This window comes from Parasteatoda tepidariorum, chromosome 10 (genome assembly GCF_982258835.1).
Source record: "Parasteatoda tepidariorum strain Cologne lab strain chromosome 10, Ptep-v5.0, whole genome shotgun sequence".
Lineage (NCBI taxonomy): Eukaryota > Metazoa > Arthropoda > Arachnida > Araneae > Theridiidae > Parasteatoda > Parasteatoda tepidariorum.
The window spans coordinates 74,048,407-74,063,108 of record NC_141764.1 but is presented as its reverse complement, the minus strand read 5'-3'; the positions used below and the strand labels follow the sequence as shown (position 1 = coordinate 74,063,108).

Genomic DNA, 14,702 nt, shown 5'->3' with positions numbered 1-14,702 from the left:
TCACTTTCTTGCATGCACTAAAATCGAATACATTGCTCTCCCTGTAGAATTGTTATTGCTCTCCCTGTAGAATTGTTGTTATGGTACAACATCCCATACCGAGCATTTCCCTGATTTCAGAATGTTCCCCGATTTCAGAATGCTCCCCGATTATAGAATATTCCCTGTATTTCTTCTCCGTTCCATATTCTTTGCTTTGGGATATCTAAAAGAATCCTTTTTCAAGGAATTAGACAGAATGTGTCTAAAGAGAACTTGTCTAAAGTACATCATTAAGATCAAAAGTGGTCATGCTTGAAATTTAATTGGTGACGTCATCGTAGGTAAATCTTGGCATTTGTCGATTCAGAAGCCAATCAAGTTCGACACACAGGCGTTGCGTACAGGTATCCAATTAATTTGATTTCTACATGGTCAAGCATAATCATTTCACCTCTTCTCTGGTTGCAAGTTGCCAATAGTAGTTATAATTATTAGTTATAGTAATACTTTCATGTTAATTTGGAAGCATTTAAGTGATCAAGTTATTTCTTATTACTCTAATATTTATGGTAAATTTAATAATAATGTACAGGTATTAGATACTGATGTAGATTTGTCTAAAAAACTACAAAAAAAGAGAATAAATCCCCGATAATTTTGAAATAATATATTTATTAAAATTATATTATTTTCCCGAAACAATTTTTTCCCCGTAAATGTGTTTTATTATTTTTTTTGAATTTGAAATGTAACATGCTAAATAAAATCTTTAATATCTCTCATATTACTCTTTTAATTCAGAATTCTTAAAATTAAGAAGGAGTTCCAAAAATTATAGATAGAAAAGTTTATTTATTACTAAAACAGACATTTTATTTTAATGTAACATCCTCAATTGATTCATCTAATTTAATATAGCATAATCTTTTAATACATACTTGTCCCAAAGACGTTAATGGGATTTTACGAAAGGTCGATGTTTAATTAAATGATTAATGATTTAATGGAGCAATGTAATTAGACTTGCTTTTAAAGTTATTAAAATTAATCTCCCGTTACGGGAATATTATTCGTAGAGTTTATCCTACAGTTAGTTTGCATGTTATGATTAGTAAAGTTTACAATGGCAAAACAATAATCTCATTAAATTATAAATTTTTATCATTAAAACAATAATTCGAATTTAAGCTATTTTTTGTTTTGTTAGGTATAGTCAAGTACTATTTAGGTATTAGGTATTTATTAAATTACTCTTATTCACTGAGTTTATAAAGATAGCCTCATTAAATGACAAAAATAGCCTCAAGACAAAATGAAAATAATGTTGCTTGATTCAAATCGATTACTTCACAGTATTTCCTCTCGGTCAAGTAGAAAGTCAATTATAAATTGCTGGCTTTAATCGTCGTTGAAAATTTTTTGAAACCCTGAAAAAGAAAATGATTTTTAAAATCATTACCCTGAAGAAGATATTAAAAATAGCTTCAAGATGCAAGAGGAAAAAGGTTGCTAGTTCAAGTTAGAATTATCGAGTATGGTTAGTTAGTATTAACGATATTTCACTGTGTTTTTAACGTATTTCTGAGTGAGCTTTTTGAAAGGATTGCCATATCTGAGTATTGAATAGCTCATTGAATAGCGCAGATTTTCAAAGTCGTGGTAGTTATAGTAGTTACATTTTTAAGCAAGCCTTTTCGTGCATCGAATCTCCAAGGAATATAAAATCATTTAGTCAGAGTTAAGAGTTGACCAGATGGTACTAGGATACTCAGATAAACTTAAACTAACAACTGTAAATCAAGTATGCTAATTTCAAATTGTTATGATCGAAACATACATGAAAAAATATGGATTTTATTTTTCGCCAAATAGATAGTTAATCATAATTGCTTTAATTGCCATAAATTTTTCAAAACCCTGAAGTAGGAAAAAAGCTTGGTACACACGCTACTCTGAAGACGATGACAAAAAAGCCACAAGACAGAATGAAAAAAAAAAATGCAGCTTGGTTCAAATCGATTACTTCAAAATTTTTTCAACCTCTTAATGAGCCACTAATTGGAAGGATTGCTATATCTATTGTTGGTTCATTCATTAAATAACGCAGGTTTTCAATTTCATGGTAGTTACAGAAGTTTATTCAGCAAGCCTTTTTGTGTACCTAAATTTCTAAAGAAAATAAAAAAAATCATTTAGTCAGAGTTAAAGGCTTACCAGCTAGTACTTTATTACCACGAAAAACTTTTTTCAACAAGTATAAGCAAACTATGAGATTTGCAAATTTTTATGATAGAAACAGGCTTGAAAAAGTATGGATTTTCTTCTTCATCAAATACTAAATCAATCATAAGTTAATGGTTTTAATTGTCACAGAATATTTTTCGAAATCAGGAAATAGAAAAAAGCTTCTTAAACGCGCTACCCTGAGGAGGATGACAAAAATAGCCTTAAGAAGGAACAAAGAAAAATGTTGCTTAACTCAAATCAATTATTTCACACTTTTTTTAACCTCTTAATGAGCTACCTGAAAGGATTGCTACATCTATTCACGATTAACTCACTGAATAACACCGGTTTTCAAAGTCGTGATAGTTACAGTAGTTAGTTCATTTAGCAAGCCTTTTTGTGTACCTAAATTTCCAAAGAAAATAAAAAAAAATCCCTTAGTTAGAGTCAAAAGTTGACCAGCCGGTACTCTAACACCTAGAAAAACTTTTGATCAAAAAGTATAGACAAAGTATGGGACTTTGTAATTTTTATGATCGAAACTTATTTGAAGAAGTATAGATTTTTTTCTTCGTGAAATACAAATCAAATGCAAAGTCAATGAGTTAATGGTTTTAATTGTCTCAGAATATCGAAACTTTGAAGAATAATAAAACTCAATAACACGCTACCTTGAAGAGGATGATAAAAATAGCCTGAAGACGGAATGAAGGAGAAAGGTTGCTTAGTTCAAACTCATATTCCTATCGATTATTTCACAGTGTTTTCAACCTCTTAATGAGCCACTTTGAAAGACTGCTATATCTGCTTTTGGTTCACTCACTGATTAACACAGGTTTTCAGATTCGTGCTAATTAAAAGAATTTTCCCTTGATTGCGTCGCATCTTGCTTTGAGCCATTAAATATGCGATCGCTTTTTTTTTTACTAAAATCCCTACTTATTTCAACAACGCTTGAATAAATATCTAAAGATTCAATTGCTCTCAGATATTTCCTTAAAATAGTTCCTAATAAATTTTGATTGCCCCAAAAGAAAGCGCTAAAGAATCGTATCATATCCTTTTTTGATTGGCCGATAGCACTTCACTTCATTTCCGAAGAAATATGGTGTTCTTTTTCTGGATGAAATCATTTATTTAAGAATAGTTTTGCGCGATAAGCAGTTTTAAGCCATTAAAAGAGTTTTGGATTATTGCCTGAGTGATTATTAAATTAATACCGCTAATGAATTTGTTTGTGTTTGCAAAAAAAATTATATTGTATTTGAGCTGTATTATAATTTAACGAAACGTCTGAAGAAGCCTGTTTTAATTTTAGAATAATTAAGAGAAAAGTTTCATTCAAAACAAGTTGAAATATCTTTTTAATAGGATTACTTTTCAAATTATTTGGAAGATTAAAAGGTTTTTTAGAGAATATAATAAAGTTACGGAATTTTTATTCTTGCTACAAAAATTCTTTTGAATTTTGTTAAGGATTTGGCTCGTTTTCGGAATGATAAAAAGTTTTTAATTAAATTAATTTTGTTTATGTTATCAACTATCCTAAATACGATCTGTTTATTAAAGATTATTTACTAGCATTAATTTAATAAAATAATATTAATACTTTCCTTTTTTATCAAGGTATTCAGTTTAGGAATAGCAAATCAAGTTTTCTTTCACACTTTTAATTAATTAATGAGTTTTAAAAATTTCCTTTGCAAATAAACGTCTTTTATGGGTATTTTTTTTAAAAATTTAAATGTTCAGTGATTTTTATACAAATTTTGCTTGAAGTATAAACTTTGTTTTGTAAATAACTTAATTTATCATATTGGCAATGGGGAATTAGGAGAATGCCGGTTGACCTAGGAATTTCGAATGACTTATTTAAATTTTATTTTGTACTTTTTGTGAACGCACACATTTTTTAAAATAAGTTTCCAAGATTATTTTAGTGTCTATCATGTTGGAGGAGCAAGCTAAAGGTTTAATGTCATATAGGTTTATTTAATTAATTAACTTTGCACCTATTGTGAACGGAAGTCCAAGTTTAATGTTTATTTTTATATTGGTTTATTTAATTAATTATATTTGTATTGTGATTGTGAACGTACACATTTTTTAAATAAGTTTTCAAGATTATTATAATATCTATAATGTTGGAGTTAAAGGTTTATTTTCAAGTAGGTTTACTTTTTAATTAGATGTGTATTGAACATAACCATTAAGTTATAAGTAAAAATACTTAAAATACAAGGAAAAAATCACGAACCAAGTTTTAAGTTTGCTCTGGTATTTGTTAAAGTTCGGGGTATGTTGTTATTTCAAAATAAGTTCTTCAATTATATGCCAGCAACAAACTTGAAAATTTAAAAATAATTTTATATCTTGTGGAAAAAGTAATGTTGTAGTGTAACTTTGAGGTAGCTTTTAAGAATGACGGACTCACAACGAATATTATATTCTCCGAAAATTATAAAACTACTTATAAAACGATACGATATTTTTCATTTATACGTTTCGTTTACAGAATGACGTAAAACACGGACATAAAACACATTCTTTATTTGTTTGTCAAATCAAAAAGAACTGCTTTACTCGTACTTCTTTGAAAGAATTTTAATACATGAATGAACTATTCATTAACAGTTTTCGTGAAGAAAAAAATGATTCGAGAAAAATAAGATGTATGATTCCAAGCTCTATCTCTAATGTTAACATCAAATAAAAGGTTATTCATATTAAGCTATGGATAATAGGCATAGACACTATGCGGGCAATAATGCATAAACAAACTAAACATTCTTGTAGAGTAAGTATAAATTGTCGATCCATTTACATTACTAGCAGTTATGAATAAATATGAAACATGATTTTTACAATATTTTTATAGAACATGAATGTGAAATGTACATGAACATTCACATTTTGATTGTGAAGAATTTTATTATAAATACTTGTATTACGCCCGGTGGCTGAGCGGTAGCGCTTCGCGCTGTCGTGCCGCAGGTCCCTGGTTCGATCCTCGGGCCGGGCAAGGTTGACTCCGCCTTGCATCCCTTCAGTCGGTCGATAAATGAGTACCAAGCATTCTTGGGAACTAAACACTGGGGGTTCCGCGTTCGGCTGACCACCTGACCGGAACATCTGCTCCTGCACACCAGAGCCCAAGGTCAAGAAAACTGAGATGGGCACGGTAGGCCTTGGCCCTCTATGAGCTGTAGCGCCACTGAGTTTAGTTCAGTTTATATTCTGTACCCTCACGAGAATCATTCGAATATGTTCTATTATACACAAGCAAGATCTGAAAAATCTATAGTTCTTCAGCTGTTTTCATCACTATCTCAAATGAGTCCAAAACATTTGGATATCTTCGAAAAGGTGAAACATTTCCAAAAATCTACTGTTTGTTCTGTATCTGTATTTCTTACTATTACCCAAGAGTAAGAAATAACTTAGTATCTTCTATTCAAATCAGAATTGTAAATGTGATTTTTACTATTTCACAAGAGCAAAAAACATTTGAATATCTTCTATAAAAATAGCTTAAATATCAAAAATCTACCGTTCTTTATCAGTATTTCTTCATTATCTCAGAGTAAGAAACATTAGAACAGCTTTTATATAACTAAGAGAATTTCAAAAATCTACTGTTTTTTTAAAAAAAAACTGTATTCCTCAATATTCCACAAGAATTAAGAAACATTTGAATATTTTTTTTCTCAAAAAAATAGGAAAATTGCTGAAATCTACTGTTCTTTAATTGTAATCCTCCTTACTCTGCAAAAATTGGAATAATCTTAAAATCTTCTATGAAAAAAGGAAAATTTCAAACATGTATCGTTCTTTAACTGTATACCACATAATTTCACAAGAGTAAGAAACATTTGAATATGTTCTATAAAAATAGGAAAATTTCAAAAATCTACTGTTGTTTAACTCTATTCTTCATTATTTCACTAAAATAAGAAATATTTTAGTATCTTCTATTAAAACAGGAAATTTTCAAATATGTACTGTTCTTTAACAGTATTCCTCAATATTCCGTAAGAATTAAGAAACATTTGAACATTTTTTTCTCATAAAAATAGGAAAATTGCTAAAATCTACTGTTCTTCAACTGTTTTCAATTATATTCTGCAAAAGTAAGAATAATTTTAATATCCTCTATAAAAAAAGGAAACTTTCCAATATGTACTGTTCTTCAACTGTATTCCCCACTTTTTCACAAGAGTAAGAAAGATTTGAATATCTTCTGAAAAAATAGGAGAATTTCATAAATTTATTGTTCTTCAACTCTGTTCTTTACTATTTCACTAGAGTAAGAAACATTTTAATATCCTCTATAAAAATAGAAAAATTTCAGAAATCTACTTATAACGAATACTAAACAAAGACTTCTAATGATTCAATATAGATCAACAAGGAATCTTACCTTGTTTCGGCTTCTTGTTCTTCCTTCACCTAGTATTCTCTTCCAAAGGTCTTGGGCTGTAGATAACTAATTACACTTAGGCTGAAAAATACTTCGCACAAAACGTTTAAGAATTAAATTTAATAGTTAAGCATGATAAAAAAGGGAAAGCTATATACAGATGAAAAGAGTTGTACGTTCATGACAAATTCTAAGCTAGACCACGCTCGTGGAGAATAAGTTCGTAATTGAATGTTTCTGTTATTGTCCGCTAGGGGGGGATCGAGGTATTCTCAACACTCCCCTCCTTGAGTTCAGTAGAGTGACTAGCTGAACTCAAAAAAAAAGGAAAAAGTCACAGCATCAGGGTTCAAATCGATCAGGAACACGCACTTGTCTTCCAGCACGAGTTTGCAGAGGCGCACTATGAGGTGGAGCTTGCTTCTTTAGTTGTTCCGTCAATTTTTCTTCAGTTGTTTTGTTGACTTCAAGAGGACAAAGTTTTTTCAAAGGACGGATTATGATTCCGGATTTGGTTCGCAACTTAGCAGTTCTGGCATGTCCATCTTTACTTGGCAAAATCTTTAAAATACGCCCGAGAGGCCACTGAATTCTGCTTACATTGTCATTCCAAATTATCACAATGTCCCCAACTTGCAGAGCTTCTGAAGTTTTGGTCTTTGAAGAAGTTTCTCGAAGTTGACCAAGATATTCCGTTCTGAATCTCTTTCGAAGATTTTGACAGATTTCATTTCTGTATGCAAGTCGTTTTTTGAATTTTTCTTGATCTAAAATATCGAAATCTGCAACACCCACCTGTCTTATTTCTTGTAGGAACATCATAGGTGTTATCGGTGATAGCTCCTCCGCATCATCGGACACATAAGTCAGGGGGCGTGAATTTATTACACTCTCACAGTCACAGAGAACTGTTACCATTTCCTCGTAATTCAATGATGTTCTACCCAGAACCTTTCTTAGGATTTTCTTCATCATGCCAATTAAACGTTCCCAAAATCCCCCATACCAAGGGGCAGACGGGGGAATGAAATTCCAGGTAATTGATGACAGATTGGATTCAGTCTTTAGCTTTTCCCAATCAACGCTTCTTAGAAGGTTCTGTGTTCCAACGAAATTAGTTCCATTATCTGTGTAGACAACTGACGGTCTTCCCCTTCGTGAGATAAATCTTCTAAGTCCCAAAATTAAGTTTTCAGTAGAGAGGGATGATAAGAGTTCTAAGTGAACAGCCCGAAATATAGCACAAGTCACCATCAAGATCCAAGTTTTTTGACCATCTTTCAGAATGAGGGGACCAGCCAGGTCAGCACCTACAATTTCAAAGATGGCTGCATCCTTCACTCTATCTGCTGGCAAAAGACCATCTGGTACATTGGGAGGTTTAGAATGAAAACGTTTGCAGATGACACAAGATTTTATGGCATTTCTTATAGTTTTTCGACTTTTCAAGATCCAAAATTCTTCACGTAATGTAGACATCAGTAATTGAATTCCACAATGTCCTAATTGCTTATGTTTCCAATAAATCAGATTTTTAACCACAGTATAATCTGAGGGAAGAACTATTGGAAGACGGAAATTAAAATCATCTTCTCTCATAAATACCTTAGTTTTAATTCTGATCAGTCCTTCATCATCAATAATTGTTTTCAAAGAATTCAGTCTCTTATTTCCATCGTTGGCAAAAGCATCCTTTTGGACACATTTCAGAATTATTTTCTCAGCATTTTTCAATTCTTTATTGTTGAGTTCTCCAATGGTTCTGTCATTTTCTCTTTTCTTTGAATTTTCAGTGAATCGAAAAATCCATCCGGTTACTCTCAACAATTTCAAATAAGATGAGTACTTGTTGTAAAATTTTTCACTCTCCTTTACGTTAGTAGCAGTGACTATAGTCTTTCTTTTTTCTGCATTGATTGTATCGATATTTGGCAATATTTCGCTCTTTGGCCACCTTTCTTCAGGTTCTTTTAGAAAATCAGGACCATTCCACCATTCAGACTGCAGAAGAGTTTTTGCTGAGCAACCACGTGATGGTAAGTCAGCGATGTTTTTATTTCCAGGAACAAATTTCCATGAATTCGGGCAAGATAATCTTCGGATTTCTCTGACTCTATTTTCCACAAATGTACCCCATGGTACGTCAGTTCTAATCCAATATAAGGTATCCATGGAGTCGGTCCAGTAGTGAGTTTCAACATCTTCGAGTTTCAGATCTTTTTTGACGGATTCTGCTAACGTTGCTCCAATGCAACATGCCAAAAGCTCTAGACGAGGGATAGTTATGTTCTTTAACGGAGCTACTCGGGATCGAGCCTGGACTAACTGACAGGTTACATCGCTCTCAACTTTAACTCTAAGGAAAACACAGGTGGCATAGGATTTTTTGCAAGCATCGCAGAAAACATGCAAAGATATACTTCCTGAATGGAGAGTGAACTCACTCAATCTTCGGGGTATTTTCACGTTTTGCAGTTCAAAAAGTTGATTTTTCCACTTATGAAACTCTTTAACAATATTATCAGGCAACTTACAGTCCCACGAAACTTTGATTTTCCAGCATTCTTGTAAAATTATCTTCGGAATCAAGGTTAATGGTGCAGTAAATCCTATTGGATCAAAAAGCTTGTGAGCTAATGAGAGAATACTTCTTTTCGTTACAGGTTCATCCTTAAATTCCAATTTTCTTAAATCACAAGTTAAAGTATCTTCTTCTGTATTCCATAGCAATCCTAGCACAGGTACTTCTTTTATATTCAAAGATTCAAATGGAAATTCGTCTTTTTCAGCAATGCTAGTGGAATAGCTGTTGTTACACCATCCTCTAAGATCAAATTTGGCTGATGCGAGTAGTTTACAAGATTCATTTCGAAAATAGTCCAGTTCTTGAGGAGAATCGACACTGGTGACGCAGTTGTCCACATACATCGAGTTCTTTAGTTTAGTGGCTAGATCTTTAAGATGCGCAGGGGCTTGTTCTAAGTGATAGTCTAGAGTTGCAGCTAAAAGAAACGGGCTACAGTTTATCCCAAAAACAACCCTGCAATGACGATAAATGATCTTTTTTCTATGATCTCCTTCTTTCCACCATATGAAACGCAAATAGTCTCTGTCCCGCTCATCTAATGATATTTGCAAAAATGCTTTCCGAATATCAGCGATGACTCCTATTTTTCCAACCCTGAAGCGATTCAAAACTGAGGGAATTAATTCAATTAAATTAGGGCCTTTTTCAATACAGTCATTAATGGAAACAGAGTTTCGAGTGCGAGCAGAGCCGTCAAAAACGGGTCTACATTTCGTAGTAGATTGTTCTTTAAATACAGCCCTATGTGGTAAATAACTAACATTCGATGTTGAAGAGGCTTCAGGTTCGCCGACTCTCTCAATAATCCCTTCAGATTCCCATTCATCAAAAACCCTTTCATAATCTTCAAGTTTGTCAATTGATTTTAAAGACCTTATCGTGTTCTTTAATCTTTTTTCTGTCAAGGATTTATTATCGGCAAGAGGTAAGTGTCCATCTAACCATGGAAGGCAAACTTTATACCTCCCGTCATGATCCATCGTTACAGTTTCTTTAAAGTGTTTTAGGGCAAGATCCTGTAATTCTTCTCTAGATCGTTTTTCACAAGGATCTACAATTCCTAATGTATCTAAATCCCATAAATCTGTGATTTTTGCATCATTAACATGAAGCGATAGAACCAAAAGCGAACTATCAAATTTATCATGATTGGTTGACTTTCCCATTACAGTCCACCCTAGATTGGTCTTTACTGCCACTAATCCACAAGAGAGATGTTCTATACGATCTGTTATAAGCTTTCTTGCAACGTCAGCCCCCAATAGTAAATGTATTTCGTTCAAATTCCTTTCATGTAAACATTCCTTACTTTTTGGGGAAATATCACTCAAAAATATACCCTTTGACTCTAGATCTTTTAGCAACTCAAAATTATTAGCCCTGGGAATATTCGTACAGATTTTCTTTTGATCCATAGCAACTAACTCACAACTATATTTTCTATCGATACTACTTAACTGCAAAGTGAATCGATTATGCAATTCTGTTGATTGAGATCCTCCAAAAAGTCCATGAGTAATTTCTTCCTCACCCAATTTTTCTAATCCCATTCTTTCAGCTACAAATTTACTAATGTAACTCTTTTGACTGCCTGAATCATAAATTCCCCGGATAAAGTGTTCTTTACCTTTATTGTGTATACGAACAATCAATGTTTGCAAATATACAGTTTCAGATGATGTTTGATTCGTTAGTACATTATCTTCAGAATTAGGACTATTTTTATCTTTAATATCATGGTCAAACTTAGAAAAGCACAAGACAGTTTGATGTTTACCTTGGCATCTACTGCACACAACCTTAAAACGGCAAAAGCGTGCAATATGGCCTTTATTTTCTAAACATTTAAAACAAATCCCCTTCTTTAACAAAATATCTTTTTTCTCTTCAACGGATAAATTATTAGCATATTCACATACGGAACTCTCATGTTTTGAGGAGTCGCAAAAACCGCATAATTTTTTATTCATGTTTTCATTTATTTCAGAAGAGATTAATTCTGAAGCGGAAATGAATTTATTTTTATTTTCTGATTTATTATATTTGAATCGAGTATCGGGAATATTTTGCTTACGGCTGGTAGAAAATGATTCAGAGAAGCGGCGGGGTCGAAGGTCATCCGCATGATTCATTATTGCAGATCGTTCTCTAGAATTTAACTCCTTGGAGAGAAAACTCAAAAGTTCTTTTATATCTGATTCAGTTTCACTTTCACGTCTGTTATATTCTAAGACTAAATCAGGCGGTAAAATTTTAATGAGAATGGGGCATAAAACATTTCCGTAATTTTTACAGACTAATCCTAAGGATTCTAAACTTCTTATTTGGGTATTTATGTTATCATAAAATTTTCGGAAAGAAATTACATCACGTGAGTCCTTTAATGGTTGCATATTTATGATATGATTCATGTGGGCGTTAATAAGAATATCTGTTCGGGCAAATCTTTCTTTTAATAATTTGACTGCCGTGTCATATGTTTCTTCAGAAATAGAAAAACCTTCTATTGTATTCAGGGCAGTTCCACCCAAATGAGCTTTTAAGTAATTAAACTTATCAATTTTATCGAGAGTGTCATTGTTATGAATGGCCGACTCAAAACTGTTCCAAAATGTCAGCCATTGTTTAAACTCGCCGTAAAATTTGGGAATGCTTAATTTGGGGAGTTTAATTCGAATACTTTCTTTTTGTTCACTTTTATAATTTGTAGACTCATCAAGTTCTAAGGATTTCTTATTTTTAGATTTTTCTATCGATATGGTTTCGTTTAATTCCTGAATTTTCTTGGTAGCGCGGAATTTACAACGAACAACTTTTTCACTGTACTCTTCTGATTTCGAAAATTCGTCTTCAAACTCATCTGGTGTAAACAAAACTTCTAATTCTTTGTTAATCGATTCAAGTGATTCATTTTTGTTTAGAAGAAAATGCAAACACTCTTCTAAAACACTGATATCTGACACTTCTGTTTTAAGTTCATTTTCTAATACATTCAGTGCTTTAGTAACAGACGATCTAAGCAAACCTCTTTTTTTCTTTAAAATTGTTACCCGTTCCTCCATTGTTTATTTTTTCAATTTAGTGCTAATTTATATTTTTCAGTTCAATTGAATAAGTGTTCAAATTAAAAAAGTTAACTACATCCCGGCAGGGATGCCATATAACGAATACTAAACAAAGACTTCTAATGATTCAATATAGATCAACAAGGAATCTTACCTTGTTTCGGCTTCTTGTTCTTCCTTCACCTAGTATTCTCTTCCAAAGGTCTTGGGCTGTAGATAACTAATTACACTTAGGCTGAAAAATACTTCGCACAAAACGTTTAAGAATTAAATTTAATAGTTAAGCATGATAAAAAAGGGAAAGCTATATACAGATGAAAAGAGTTGTACGTTCATGACAAATTCTAAGCTAGACCACGCTCGTGGAGAATAAGTTCGTAATTGAATGTTTCTGTTATTGTCCGCTAGGGGGGGATCGAGGTATTCTCAACACTACTGTTCCTTAATTGCAATTCTCACTATTTAACAAGAGTGAGAAGCATTTAAATATCTTCTATAAAAATAAGAACATATTAAAAATTTACTATTCTTTTGCTGCCTTCTTCACTATCACAAGAATAAGGAATATCTAAATATCTGCCATAAAAATAGAAAGAAAAAAAATATTACAAATTTTACGTCGTTTGGTTGTAGTTATACTATCCCAATAGAAAAACTCTCTTATAAGAATAGGAAAATAATACATTTGACTACTTTCTCGTAAAAATAGGAAAAATCTCAAAAACCAAAATATATATTACCTGCATTTTATCAACCAGAAATTTAAGAAACATTTAAGCGCCCTGTATTAAACTTAGAGGAATTTAAATAATTTAATGCCATGCGTTTATACTCTTCACAATTTTAAATTAAGGAAACATTTGAATGTATGCTTTATAAATGGGAAACATATCACAAATCTATTGTTCTTTGTCTGTATTCTGCACTTTCCCTGTTTTAAAGAGCATTTAATTATTTGTTACGTAAAAAGAAAAAAATGTCTGTAATCTATTGTCTTTTGTTTGCATTCTTCAATATCGCACTCCATTTGCATTTATATGAAGAAAACTAATAGCGGGAAATGTATATCCTTTCCACAAAAGGCTCTTTATTTTCAGAGGTAAATTCGTACAGAAACCTTCTAAACTGTAATCGTTCTACGCTGTAACACCCCACACTGTAATGGTTCCGGGCGTAATCAGGACGTAATCAAGCTTTTCGAAATGCTGACGAGAATTTGATTGCCACCGTACATTTCGAAGCGGAATCCTCAAAATTTACACCTAAAAGAACAATTTTGGATCGAGAAAATTAACAGTCGAGGCCAATTCCATTGTTTCTCACTTTTGAGATTACTTTTGACTAAGCTATTTTGAAATCCTGTCTTTAGGGTTTCAGTTTAATTTTGGTTTCATTTTTATTATTGAAATGGTTTTGATTTAATTTTTATGTTTCTCAATTGATTTTATTTTCAAATGATTTTGATTTGATTTTAAAAGGATTTTGATTTGATTTTAAAATGATTTTGATTTGATTTCAAAATGATTTTGATTTGATTTTAAAATAATTTTGATTTGATTTTGAAATGATTTTTGTTTATTTTTTATATATTTCGCAATTGATATAAGTAATAAAATGATTTTGGTTTGTTTTTTTCTATTTCCCACTTAATTCAATTATTAAAATAATTTTTTATTTGATTGGCATATTTCTCAATCAATTTAATTATTTAACAGATTTTTATTTGAATTTTTTATTCTTTAATTTTCTTACTTATTTAAATAGTTTTGATTTTATTTTTATATTTCTGTACTGATTTAATTATTAAAATGATCTTGATATTTACATTTCACAATTGGTTAAATTACTTAAGTGTAATCTCATTTGTATACCTCAATTGGTCTAATCACTATATTTATTTTAGTTTTACACAATTATTTTATTACACATATTAATATTAGAACAATTTCCTAAAAGAACAATTTAGGATCAAGCAAATTAGCTGTCCAGGCCGATTCCATTGTTTCTCACTTTTGAGATTTTTTTCTGCTGAGCTATTTTGAAATTCTGTCTTTAATGCTTTAGTTTAATTTTTGTTGAGTTTTTATTATTTAAATGATTTCGATTTGATTTTTATGTTTTCAATTGATTTACTTATTAATTATTATATTTGATTTTTGTATTTTTCAATTGATTTCCCCATAAAATTATTTTGAAGTGATTTTTATACTTCACAATTGATTTAGTTATTAAAATGATCTCTCTGCTTTTAATATTTAACAAATGATTTAATTTTAAAACAGAGTTTTACTTTCTTTTTCTTTTCCATAATTAATTTAATTATTTTAATGAATTTGATTTTTTTTATTTTACAATTTGTAGACTTAAATAAAAATTTATTTATATAAAAAAATTGTTAAAATTACATTAGAGTAACAAAAAT

The 14,702-nt window shown here is 31.3% G+C and overlaps 2 protein-coding genes across 2 annotated transcripts in view; one reads left to right on the top strand and one right to left on the bottom strand.

The window, feature by feature from the left end:
• LOC107453302 (suppressor of lurcher protein 1) overlaps window positions 1-14,702 on the top strand; it is a 1,096,374-nt gene that overhangs the window by 63,971 nt on the left and 1,017,701 nt on the right. The window lies entirely within an intron of this gene.
• On the bottom strand, window positions 6,971-12,277 carry LOC147803024 (uncharacterized). Its single transcript, XM_087152843.1, has 2 exons — window positions 11,290-12,277; window positions 6,971-11,052 (listed from the first exon to the last, which is right to left on the bottom strand). The coding sequence occupies exons 1-2, from the start codon at window positions 12,275-12,277 to the stop codon at window positions 6,971-6,973; spliced, it is 5,070 nt and encodes a 1,689-aa protein (XP_087008969.1).